Source organism: Lontra canadensis, unplaced genomic scaffold (assembly GCF_010015895.1).
Source record: "Lontra canadensis isolate GAN:19392208 unplaced genomic scaffold, GSC_riverotter_1.0 scaffold56, whole genome shotgun sequence".
Classification (NCBI taxonomy): domain Eukaryota; kingdom Metazoa; phylum Chordata; class Mammalia; order Carnivora; family Mustelidae; genus Lontra; species Lontra canadensis.
In genome coordinates, this window is record NW_022631050.1 from 6938312 (window position 1) to 6952164 (window position 13853).

General features: G+C 38.3%; 1 protein-coding gene across 5 annotated transcripts in view; it reads left to right on the top strand.

Moving 5' to 3' along the window:
• VPS8 (VPS8 subunit of CORVET complex) overlaps positions 1-13853 on the top strand; it is a 247168-nt gene that overhangs the window by 184488 nt on the left and 48827 nt on the right. For all 5 annotated transcript variants that reach the window (XM_032875548.1, XM_032875551.1, XM_032875549.1 and 2 more), the window contains 2 exons: positions 9509-9589; positions 11233-11402. In XM_032875548.1, the coding sequence (XP_032731439.1) occupies positions 9509-9589; positions 11233-11402 (251 nt within the window). The remainder of the gene's footprint in view (positions 1-9508; positions 9590-11232; positions 11403-13853) is intronic.

Genomic DNA, 13853 nt, shown 5'->3' on the forward strand with positions numbered 1-13853 from the left:
AGGCATGAACGTTCCCAACATCATTAAAAGAACACCAAAAATACCCCAAGATAAATTTTTTTTTTAAAGATTTTATTTATTTATTTGTCAGAGACAGAGGGAGAGAGAGTGAGCGAGCACAGGCAGACAGAGAGGCAGGCAGAGGCAGAGGGAGAAGCAGGCTCCCCGCCGAGCAAGGAGCCCGATGCGGGACTCGATCCCAGGACACTGGGATCATGACCTGAGCCGAAGGCAGCCGCTCAACCAACTGAGTCACCCAGGCGTCCCCCCCAAGATAAATTTTTCAGAAACTTTGTGAACATTCCTGGGGAAATAGTAGGAATTATCCTTAGAATCCATTTTGTCTTCCTTCATTTTATGCAGCATAGACACACACACACACACCCCCAAAAACCATCAAAAAACAGTACTATGATGCCATTGGTCTTTATAATTCTCAAATGACTTTTCTCCCGTCAAGAATGTCCCTGGCAGCTCTCTTTTAAGACTTGCCAAGTTCCACTTGCATCTGGTATGAAGTGTCTGGGCTTTGCTGATACAGACTGCTGTATCAGTAGGCTCTCATCACAGTTATGTATCTGCACACATCCTCTTTCGTTTGATCCTGAGCATGTGGTGGCAAAGTCTTTGATATAAACCATTTCTCTTATGTCCATTTTAGAATACGTTAGTCATAATGTTTTTAATTGAATATAAAGTAGTACTTCCATAAGGCAGAAATACTTTAATTTACCAAGTAAATTAGAAAAAATGAAATTTTAAGGTCAAAAGTAGCTTCACTTTCAGTGTATGCATTTTGCTTTGTGTTGAGCTTTAACCACACTTTGGTTCATAAATTACAAGAAACAAAAATCAGTTTTTCTCTTGGCAAAAGCACGTGATTTTTTTAATTTTTGTTTTTTCAAGGCTCCTGACTTTGAAGGCTTTTGATATTAGAAAATCTTCCCTTTAGTTTGAGTTATATTGGCATTTATTTTATTTTTTTTTTGGCATTCATTTTAATTGTGTTCTTAGCATTTTCTACTTTCAGTGGTAGAAAAGGTACATTCCGCCTTCTTTTCCCACGAATCAAGAGTGTATGCTCTTTCTTATATTTGTTATTTGCATGTTTGTGATTACTGTAATAATAACTCTACCTTATATTTGTGTAGAGATTTTTATTTTTCTCAAGGTGCTTTCACAGATAGTATCTCAGTTGAAACTCAGAACATTCTCTTCAGGTAGGTAGGGCTACTACAGAAATTTCTGTTGATGAAGGAGGAAACTGAAGTATAGAAAAGCTAGTACTTGGTTTGCTGTTTGTGGCAGAACCCAGGCTACCACAAAAGTCTCTCACGTTCTAATTTATGCTGGTTCCTATTATATTGTGTAGGCTTTTCAGTTGTTTCAGTGCCTGGTCTTTTGAGGCATTAACTAATTTGTTTATTAATTATATGTTACCCTGTTTGGTCATTTCCTATGTAAATGAAAACCTTAGCTCTTGTCCTAAAGAGCTTTTAGGAGAGACAGAAAATGTTCTGATGTAGCTCTTCTTTGGGCTCTAAGCAAGTAATGGTGGTCACCTGAAGGATTATCTACTGTGAACCCCCACTAGGGTGATTGCCACTTCATCCCTACATTTTCAGGCCATGTGATTACAGCAGGAGCAGCGTCTGACAGCAGGACCCTGACTCCACTAGATTGAGTCAGGGTGAGCAACTGGCCTAAGCAGGGCCAGTCAGTGCCTTTTCCAGGAAATTGTAGAACTGAACTTGAAGAGGATGAATGAGCCGCTCTTCAGGCCTCTGAGTTATATGAGGTACAAAGTTCAGCAACTAACAATGACTACTTTTCCATCATGTTGGCTGAAACAGTAAAAAAAAAAAAATCACAGAGAGAAGGGGAAGAGTAAAGCAGACACACAAAGAGGAAAATAGACAAGATGCATGAAGAAAAGAAGAGAAGACACCAGGAGAGGAGATAAGGCACAGGGAGAGGAGACCACAGAAATCCTGATGGCATTTGAGTCCTTTGTTGTAGCTACAAAGGCTCACCTGCATTCCTTTGCTTGGATCCTTGAAACAGCCCAGTATCTTTACAACAGTTAGTTTTTTTAATAAGTTGGAATGAGTTGGGTTTCTGAATATATCTAGTCAAAGGAGTACCAATAAAAGTATATCTGAAACAGACTGGGGAATTTGGGAAGATTTCCTGGAGGAGGAAATGTCTGAACTGAATCTTAAATAGCCTAAAGGAATTAGGGGAAAAAAGGAGATAGGGCTATTCTAAGCAGAGTGAACTATATATACAAAGAATGTGAGGTAAAACATGGTACATTTGGAGGAGTTGCAAGTGTTAAGTATGCTCAGAACATAGGACAAGAATAAAGGTGAGTCACGGAGCTGAAATTTGAGAGACTGGCAGCGACTGTGTTCTTAATTGCTTTGTGAACCATAAGGTAGGACTTTGGATTTAATTTTAACATTAGTAGATTCTCCTCAAAGGATTTTAAGCAGAGGAATGATGGAATAATGTTTCTCTTTAGAAAAATCATTCATCCAATATGTTATACAGGATAAATTGGAAGAGATAAGACTGAAGGCCTAGGAATACCCAGAATGTAATAGGTACTCAAAATTTGTTAATTGCGTTGCATAGAGTGGCTAGGAGAAGATGGATTTGGAGGTAAGTTAGTAGAATCCACTTGACTTTTTGACGTTTAGAGGTAGGGAAGCACAAGAACTCATGTTTCATGTGACTAACAATGAGCAGTGGGGAAACATGGGACTGGACTTGATGGGAAGAAGTAGAAGTGGAGACATAGACTCGGAAGTTGTCAGCACAGAAGTGGTAGTTCACTTCTTGAAACTAGGTTAATGTTAGGAGGAAATGAATTAGCGAGAAAAGCAGAAGCCTAAAAGTGGAGTTCTTGGAAACATCTAAGGATCAGGTCTATTTACCGATCTTTATTTACCATTAGAATGGTAATGGAAGGACCTTCAGAATAAGACTATACTTTGCTACTCTGTCAACATCACCTAGCCCAGAGGTACCTGACATACAGTAGGAACTAAGTATTTTTAGAGTGAATAAAAGCCAAGGGTGCAGGAATTCCACTTCTGCCCCAAGTGGAGTAACAGATTTACCCCCTTGCTTGAAGCAGCCAAAAAATTGGACCGAGTATATGAAATAGTTTTTTAAAAAACTGGGTGTCAGGCAATAAAGGTCATTGATAACTGAGAGACTGGAAACAGACAAGGTAAGCCCTGTGTTTGTCCCACCTTAATGTCTTGAGAGACTTCCTAGGCAATAGTGCAGGGAGGGGATCCCAGCCAGTTTCCAGCATATTCATTGCTTTGAGGAGATGGAGCTGAGAATCAAGAGACTGAGGTGGCCAGAGTTTGTAGGCAAGTACCAGGCAGCAGAACTCTGGAGATGTGCAGAAGGCCCCTATCTCAAGTGTAAGTGCATGGTATAAGGAAACTAGCTAGGCCAAGGAAAAAACCACCTGAAAGGATCAGAGGTAATAATACTTGCATATACACAGAGCCAATAGCAAGACTAGAATGAAGACCTCATAATGCACAGAACATGGGGTAGAGTACTCAGAAGTACTCAATAGTGGGAAGCAGCCCTAGATACCTAACTCCACTCATGCTAGCAAATCTTAATAGCAAGACCTGAAAGGATCAAACTTACCAAGTAATTTAACTGCCTCCCAGAACAAAGATTAAAAATACTTTAAGGAATACAAAAATATCCAGGACCCAACAGTGTAAAATTTATGGTATATTACATCAAATAAAAAAATTACAGTGTATTCAGAGAAGCTGGAAAATGAAACCCACATATGACATTGGATATTAAAATTAGCGGACAAGGACACCAAAACAGAAGAAAAGGTAAGTGAATTGAAAACCTAGCAATACAGACTATCCAAAATGAAACAGAGAAAAGTGAATTGAAAAAAAAAAAATGAGTCTGTGAACTCTGGGACAATTTCAAGCAGCCCAGAATATGTGTCCTTGGAATCCTGAAAACAGGGAGTCAGAAAAAAATACTTGAAGAAAAACTGGCTGAATATTTTTCAGATTTATTGAGAACTATTAGCACATAGATCGATAATCCCAAACCTGAGCAGTATGAGGAAAAATACAAGGCCCATCCTAATTGTTCAAAATCGGGTTAGCAGAAAAGCTTAACAGCACCAGAGGAAAAAAAGAGGAACAAAAATAAAGATGATAACACTTTTCTGTCAAACAGTTTTAACCACTTTGACCTAGTTGACATTTACATATTAATTCTAATGGCAGAAGTCACATTCTTCTCAGGTTGTACATGGAATGTTTACTAAGATAGGCCATACTCTGGGCTATAAAGCAAGTGTCCGTAAATCCATTGTTTTGGATTTTAACCATTCTAATAGGTATGTAGTGGTCTTATTATTTTAATATGCTGTTCCGTAATGAACAATGACTTGGAACACCTTTTTATGTGCTTACTTGCCATCTATGTATCCCCATTAGTTGGGTCGTGTTTTTTAATTATTGAGTTTTAAGAGTTCTTTGTGTATTTTTTTATAGAAGTTTTTTGTCAGACATGTTTTGCGTGTATTTTCCCAGTTGGTGGCTTTTCTTTTCATTCTCTCAACAGTGTCTTTTCATTAAGCAGAAGGTTTTTAAATTTTAACGAGGTCCAACTTCTCAGGGATTTTTTTTTCATGGATTGTGTATTTAGTGTTGTATCTAAAAACTCATCATCAAACCCAAGTTCACCTAAATTTTTTTCTCATGTTCTAGAAGTTTTATAGTCCTGCATTTTACATTTTAGGTCTGTGGTCCATTTTGAGTTAATTTTTATGAAAGATGTAAGGTCAATGTCTAGAGTCATTTTTCTACATGTGGATGTCCAGTTTTTCCAGCACTATTTGTTGAAAAGACTATCCTTTTCTTCATTGAATAGCCTTTGCTCAGTTGGCTATATTTATGGGGGTTTATTTCTAAGTGTTCTGTTCTTGTCCAGTGATCTCTTTGTTTGGTCTTTTGTCAGTACCACATTATCTTGATTATTGCAGCTTTATAGTAATTATGAAAGTTAGGTAGTGTCAGTCGTCTGACTTTGTCCTCCTTCAATGTTGTGTTAGCTACCTTGGGTCTTTTGCCTTTCCATATAAACTGTAGAATCATATTGTCTGTATCCACAAAGTAACTTGCCAGCTTTTTTATTGTCTTTGTCTGGTTTTGTCTGAGTAATGCTGGCCTCATCAAATGAGTAAGGTATTCCCTCTGCTTCTATTTTCTAAAACAGATTGTAGGATATTGATATAATTTCTTCCTAAATATTTGGTAGAATACACCAGTGAAACCATGTGGGCCTGGTGCCTTCTATTTTGAAATGTTATTAAGGATTCAATTTGGTTAAGAGACCAGGCCCGTTTGTTAAATATTTCTACATGTGTGAGTTTCAGTAATGTGTCTTTCAAGGAGTTGATCTGTTCCATCTAAGTTATCAAGTACTCAAACCAGGAGTTTTAATGTTTTTAGGTTTGGGGGTTTTCTGTTTTGTTGGTTTGTTTGTTTTGTTTTTTTTTTAATCTTGTCCCTTATCATCTTTTTTTTCATTAGACCCAATTTTCAATCCATTGCCAAGCATTCTCCACTAGAATATTGCCTAGATTATTTCCTGTGTTCCAGCACCGTGCAGGGCACATAGTGTATACTCGCTGGGTTTTAGCTGGCTCAGTCACCTCAGCAGTAGTTCTCAGCAGTTCATAAGCACTTCTGTGTTCTTTATCTCCTTTGACCTCTGTGTACATTAAGCTGGAGAAGTTGTGAGATCCCCATGTTGCTCGTGAGGAAAGTGCTATCTTAGTCTGCTCAGTTATTAAGTGGCCATAGCTGGAACTTGAACCTAGGTCTTCCAGCTGCAAAGTTGAGGCCTTCCATACCCAGCATCAGCCCTGGCATACTTCAGATCCACCCCTCTTTACCAAGTCCCCTGGACGGAAGAGAGGGAGTGACAGTTTCTTAGACAAGCAGTTGCTCAGATAGATACTGTTTCTCCAGAGAAGATGTTCTCATGATAGGGGTTTCCCCAAGAGCTTCTTGACCTCTAAATGTTTATTCAACTGATGCTTGGAACCCGACTTGTGCAGGCTGCTTCCGTGAGCAGTAGATGGTAAGTTAGTTGGGAGTGTTTTGAAGGGTCCAGATTTGTGTTTTACAGATTTGGCCTTCCCAGTTTGCTTTTAGTGAGCTCTACTCTACGGCAAAAAGTAATTCTTGGCTTCTGAGAAGCTGTTTGTGACTGTCTTACTGAGGAAATTAAAGCAAACAAGTGATTTATATACTAGCCTGTGGAGGGCATTATTCATATTTTAAAGTAATGCTTGATTAGGAAAGATTTTAATTACAAAACAAACCACATACATGCTACAGTAGGCCACAGAAAGCAGGAGTGGGGGGAAAAGCAGACGTCACATCTTTTTCTAAAAAGCTTTTTAGAAACCAGGTTTATGCGAAGTACCCATGTGTGCTCTTCTTTTATGGCTTACAAATAAGTTGAAGACAAACCTCAGCAGTTATTCATTGCCAAAGCATCTAACGGACATCTTTGGAAAATAATTTGAAAAGCTATTGGATTGCATACATGCTGTGCTAGAAGGCTTGAGCTCCCTTTTGCATTCTATAATTTATATGTTGTCCCAGCATGAGGTAATTTTCATGATTTTGCCTTTAAATTATGCATATTAAAGTGAAATGTACTGATACAAATATAGACATGACCTATAAAGATTTCTTCCTTTTCCCAGAATTTAACCTTTTAAAGACCTTTTACTCTCCAAACTACCCTTGTCAGAAACAAATGACAGAGCTTTTCTGTGCTAGAGCTTTATTAGTGTATGGAATGCACATCTTACAGTAGCTACTATAATACGCTTATAATAAGGTATCACGCTGTCCCTTGATACTTTGAGAAATAGGTGTATTTATTAAGAGTTTGACCCAAAGCATAATTGAGTGTAAATTCAGAAGCATTAACAAGGATCTGTTTTCATGCAAAAAATAAAAAATTATGAGTATATGCCTAAGTTGTTTTTCTAATAAAAAATTAGTCTGAGATATCTACAGTCAGGCCTTTTGTAAATAAATGATCTGCATGTGTTTGACAGGTACCTTTACCTTAGCTACACGATCTCTACCTGTGAAACAGAAAATGTCCCCATTAAGCTTCAGTGACAGTTTAATCCAAACTTGTAAACGTGTTAATTAGTACACAAATACATAGTTTTTCTGTGCCTTTCATTCCTTAAGCATAAGCTCAGCAGCAGGGAACCTATGGCAGACCAGCTTTTGCTACTTTAGAGCACCTGAAAGTACTACAGGCTGATTTGGTTAGAAACTGTGCGCAGCCAGTCTTCCGGGAGCCATCGTTGGAATCTAGAAGGGAAAAAGAAGGAAATGCTCAGACTGTGCTGTAAGAGCAGGAAGACAAGATTTCTTCTCATATTTCTGAACCTCTCTCCTACGTTGTTCCTGCTTTACAGTCTTGTCTTAACATCTGAGCTCACAATTACTTTCAAGGCACCGAGATTTTTTTTTAAAGATTTTATTTATTTGAGAGAGAGAGAGAGCATGCATAAACAGCAGGGGGTGGAAGGAGGAGCAGACTCCCCGCTGAGCAGAGAGCCCCACATGAGGCTCTATCCAGGGATCCCAGGATCACGACCTGAGCCGAAGGCAGAGGCTTAACCAACTGAGCCATCCAGGTGCCCTTAATGCACCAAAATTTTAATAATAACCACCCCCTAAGAAGTAACCAGAAATGTTACCTGTATTTTCCAGCAAACATTAGCTTATTATTTAGTTTATTACTTTAGGTATCTATACTTGGAAGACCAGTATAACATGTTAATTAAAAACATGGTTTCTGGTGTGCCTGGGTAGCAGTCCTTTGGGGGTCCAACTCTTGATTTTGGCTTGGCTTGGGGTATGGGATTGAGGCCCATGTTCAGGGGCTCAGCACAGAGTCTGCATGGATTTCTCCCTTCCCCTCCCTTTCCCCCTCCCCACTGCATGTTCTTTCTCTCTCTCTCTCTCTCTCTCTCTCATCTTTAAAAAAAAAAAAAAAAAGGTTTCTGAAGTACCTAGATTCAAATCCCAGTTTATCTGCTTACTAGTTCTGTGATCTTAGAGAATTTTATTTAGCCTCTCTGAGCTTGAATTTTTTCATTTATAAATGTTCTGGAAGGAATGTAACGATGTGGCACATATGAATAGCAGCTATGTTCATCATTGCTGTAGAGTTGGGCTCCCCTTTTTGGCATGGGAGAGTCATTTATGTCAGACATAACCTTATATTAGAGTAAAGTAATAGACTTGACATACTCAGTTATTAGCAATGTTTTAATTATAATTCTCAGCCTAGCCAAAGGTAAAGTAAAATGAGCACACAAATATGCTGATGGAGATAAAAGTTGCATAATACGACTTTGTGGTGGAGCAATTTGGCAGTATATATCAATACCCATAAAAATCTTCTTTCAATCTGTAATTCCCTTTCTAGACATCTCCTCTAAAGAATCAGAGATTCAGACCAAAATTTACAACTACCAGCATTTAACCATCATGAGTGGGATTTGGGAAGGGGGAGGAAAACTTAAATGTCTAACAAGAGAAAATGACACGTGGTATTTTCACATTATTCATACTCTGTGGTTGTTATGAAATACTTGCTGATACTGCTCACAATATACTATCATGAAAGTCTGTAAAATACTCCTGTTCTGTACACTAGGAAATACATCTCTGTCTCTTACCCTCTCTCTCCTTTCCCAGAAACAAGGCTGGAAAACAGTATCAATAGTATTTATCTCTGTGTGTCTGGATTTCAGTTTTTTGTGTCTGTTTATTATTTGTTTTTGTACACTTCAGTGTTTTACAGATTGTACATAATAAACAAGTTACTTGGCATACTTCAGAGGAAAAGCGGTGGAGGAGAGATTGGGTATCTACATATCTGTTGTTTATCAGTAGGGACTTAACTGAAAAAAGCTTTGAAAAACTGAAAGCTACTCCTTGGATCCAGAAAGTCTTGTCTCCTAAACTGGGGCCAGGTGGTGGCCAAATGTGGGTCGCGGGAAAGGTTTGTTGGACAGGTTCTGGTATTCAGGTGAACGTTGTTTTAATGTAGCAGATAAAGAAGGTTGCAGAGAGGATCAGATGATGTTTAATATGAAGGAGAGGAAGCTTCTTGCCAAAAGAAAACCAGGGTGAACTTTAATGAGACTTGCAAAAAACAATGTCAAGTAAGGGGCTTGTATCACTTAAATTTTATTTATCTTTTCAAAATATTTGTGATGGCCAGAGGGAAACTGATACGCATTTCTAGTGAAAGTTCATAGAAGAATAAATACTTACTGAGTGTAGAAAAGTATTTGAGTAGTCAGCGTTTTCAGATAACGTATATTAAAGTAATATTAAAATACCAAGAACAGAATTAAACATTTTTGCAACATTTTTGTAATTAGGATCCAGTTTATGGAAAAGGAAAACTTGGAGAAATCCAGGGACTTATTCTGGGAATGTTGGATACCTTTAACTATGAACAAGTAAGCTATTTTCTGTTTCTAAGACTGTCCTAAGGTAAAAAGAAGCTATTTCTTTTTCTTTGCAGCTATACTTTTTCTTTAAAAATTCCTGTCTATTTAATGGAAGTTTGGTAGCTTGAAGTGTATGCTTTTAAAAAAATTTTTAAATCCGTTGGCCTTAATTAATACACACACACACACTCACATACACATACACACATAGATACTCTAGAATGTGGAAATGCATCAGATTTAGATTCATTTTATTCGTTTGACTCATTAGCAATGGAACAGGTTTTTGTTTGTTTGTTTGTTTGTTTGTTTTCCCCCAAACGGAAAGTGTGAGAAACTTTCTGGAAAAATAATTTAATGCAAAGATGTAACCCATGAAAAAAGTCAGCCTGAGTATAGAAAATTGAAGGAAAAAAATTCCTTGTCTTTTATTAAACATTCTGAAGCAGATAATTACCACTAACCAAAAATGGTCATTGGTTTTCCTTTAACTCAGAACTGTCTGTAGCATTAATTCTCCATAGGAACCAGCATGGTATACAGATTTTTTTTCCTTAGTATAGATCAAAGTGACTCATGAAGCCACCTAGGAAAAGCATCATTTGGGCATGTTAGATACAATATCTGCTTTTTCAGTAACCCAAGAGAAGAAAAGAAAAATTGGGGGTGACAGGACTTTTCTTGGGGTGTTTAAGAACTGCGGCTTTGCTCATTGTGCCCAGGGGAACAGACAGCCCTGCAGGCATGGACTCTGTGTTGGCAGAAGGGAAGCTGAGGGCAAGGTAGGAAGTTCTTGCAGACTCTTCAAAGAGGAGAAAAGATGGGGTTGATTGGAGAGAATTACAATGGTAAGACCATTAGACCTTAAAATTCTGCATTACAGATAAAATTAAAGGACGAGCAAAGAGGATGGGCAGTATGTCTCCACTTTGGGACTGCACATTTAAGTGATATATATGAATGTTGAAAATTAGATAGTAGGAAAACAATACTTTACAAGCACACAGAGCCTTAAAATGACTTAATGTGATAGCTATGAAAATGTCTTTATGTGACTTACTGACAGATGTCACAGTCTTAAGTAGATTCAAATGACTTATAAGTGATCAGGAAAATGTGGTCTCTCTGCCCAAGGGAGATGAAAACTGAGTAATGGCCATTAGCTTTTTCATTGAAAGGTTATTTGAAATATTGCCACAGATGCATTTTCTATTAAAAAAAAAAACACAGCATTTTTTGGTTGTTTGTTAACACTTTGAGTCATTCAGAAGGAATTTATTATAGAAATATAATAAACAGGTTTGGGTTTATCTAGTCATTTGAAAGCCATCAGTACTGAATTAAGCCACAGAATGGCAGAGCACACATTTCTCAGTAGAAACTAATGACAACATTTTAATAAGTATTTTGAGACTCTTAATGTAGGCAGTTGTCATTACTTGCACATCAAAGTTAACCACTTCAGTCTCGGAGTATTTGGTGTTTGTTTTATCAATGTTTTGCCTTCATAGTATATTCTAACTTCACTGTTTGTGGTTGAAAACTCAACAGTGCCATTCCTCCCTCACCCTCTCTTTCTCTTTCACTTAATCATTTGTGTGTGTGTGTGTGTGTGTGTGTGTGTGTGTGTGTGTTCTTTTGGTCTTTCATAGACCCTGCTGGAAACAACTACTAGCCTTCTAAACCAGGATCTCCATTGGTCATTGTGTAACCTGAGAGCTTCAGTCACCAGAGGACTGAATCCCAAGCAGGATTACTGCTCTATATGTTTGCAGCAGTACAAGAGACGCCAAGAAATGGCTGATGAAATCATTGTCTTTAGGTAAGCAAGAGAAAGGAAATGTTATACAGTATGGTGTGTGACTTGTGTGGTATTACCAGGCAGGGATACACGTGAATACACAGCCCCAAGCAATCACTCTAGCAGTGAACAAAACGAGGCAAAGTTCCTGTCATAGACCTTAACATTCTGCATAGGGGGTGGGGGAATATATAGGTGCTGACAATATCAGATGGACGCTGGACCCAAACTTTTTGAGTTCAAATCCTGATTCTACCACTTACTACCCATGAGACTTCAGACATGTTATTTAATCTCTTTACATCTTAGTTTCCTCATCTGTAAATTGAGATAATAATGACCTTGTCCTTAGGGTTTTGTGAAGATTACAGGTGTCATCGTGCTGACATATAGTAAGCACTATATAAATGTTATAGCTTCTATTATTATAGACATAGGATAATTGGCAGATTTAATGGTTGGAAAGGGAAGAAGTTCTCATCACACAAAGAGTCCATTCTCAACACATATTTATTGAGCTCACACTGTACGCCAAGCACTGTTCAAAGGGATAGGGTACAGCATGAATAGAACAAAGGATCTGTTCTCATTGAGTTTATAGTCCAGTGGCAGGGACAAACAAACAAGTAAAATGCCTGCTAGTGACTATGGTGGAAAAAAATAAGACCTGTTAAGTGAGAACAGTGTTTGGTGGGAGAGTATATGGTATATAGGGTGATCAGGAAAAGCATCACTGATACGGTGACTTAATAACAGACAATTTAAAAATTAATAAAAATGTAATAATAATCATGAATAAAATAACATATGGTGTAAAGGAATGTTGGGAGCTACTAATATCCAAAGAGTAATTAGGGAAAGTCTCACTAGTTTAGTGACATTTGAGTAAAGACCTAAAGGAAGTAGCCATGCAGTATCAGAGAGAGGGTGCCCCAGGCAGAGAATCACCAAGTGCAGAAACCATGAGACTGGAGCATAGTCCATGACTTGTGGAACAGTGAGTAAGTGGGCTTGTGTTGGCAGAGCTGAGTGAAGGAAAGTGAAGATGATAAGAGATGGCTTCAGAGGAAGAGCAGGCCAAATCGTGCAGGATCTGGGTCATTATAGAGAGTTAAAGTTCTACTCTGAGATAAGAAGCCATGGTTGGTTGAGGATAGGTTTGACATAATCTGGCCTATGTCTTAAAGATCACTTTACTGTGTTGAGAATGAATTATAGAAGGTCAGAGGTGAAAGCAGGGAGACCAGTTAGGTTATTGGAGTAATCCAAGGGAGAGATGGCCCAAGGCGGTACTAATGAAATAAGAAGTGGTAGGATTTGGGATATATTTTGAAGGTAGAGCTGATAAGACTCTTTATAGATCGGATATGAGGTGTGAAAGAAAGAGAATGGTCAAGGATGATGCCAAAGTTTTTGGCCTGAGGGGCACCTGGGTGGCTCAGTCATTAAGTGTCTGCCTTCCACTCATGTCATGATGCCAGGGTCCTGGGATCGAGTCCCACAGCAGGCTCCCTGATCAGTGAGAAGCCTGCTTCTCCCTCTCCCACTCCCCGTGCTTGTGTTCCCTCTCTCGCTGTGTCTCTGTCAAATAAATAAATAAATAATCTTTTAAAAAACAAAAAAAACCACAAAACACATTTGTGGCCTGAGCAACTGGAAGAATGTAGTTGCTTTTTATTTATTTTTTTTATTTAATTTGATTTTATTTTATTTCAGTGTTCCAAAATTCATTGTTTATGCACCACACTCAGTGCTCCATGCAATACATGCCCTCCTCAATACCCACCTCCCACCCTCCCCCTGCAAAACCCTCAGTTTGTCTCTCAGTCCACAGTCTCATGGTTTGTCTCCCCCTCCGATTTTCCCCAGCTCTCTTATCCTCTCCATCTCCCTAGTTGCTTTTTATTGAGATGTGGAAGGTTGGATGAGAACCATGCAGTAGGGGTAGAGCAGAGTGGAAATTAAGAATTTGGTTTGATGTGTGTTAAGTTAAGATGCCTGTAAGACATCCCATCCGCATGTAGGTGGTGTGTTAAAGCCATGGTACTGAAAGTAATCACCAAAGAAGCAAAGCGTAGCTATAGAAGAGAAAGAGTAGAGAAAGACTGTAGAAAAGAATTGACTTCTGAGGTGGTCCAACATTTCAGGTTGGAGAAATAAGGAGGAATCAGTATAGATGACTGAGAATTCTATTCAACACTCACTTCTGGGAGGCTCATTTAGTAATCAGCCTACAGATAGTGTAAGAATTTACTGTAGCACTGTCATTTTTGTAAATAATCAAATCACCACTGTTGCCTTGGATTTGATAAGGCAGACCACTCATGTTGTCATCAAGCTACTTGAATCATTATGATTTTCCCCTATTGCGTTTTTTATACTGTCTAAAAATATGTCATGATTTGAGAAATGAACAGAAGTTCAAGTCCTCTCCCAGGTGGTTTGTGATCAGAGTACTGTGATTCTGTTGCT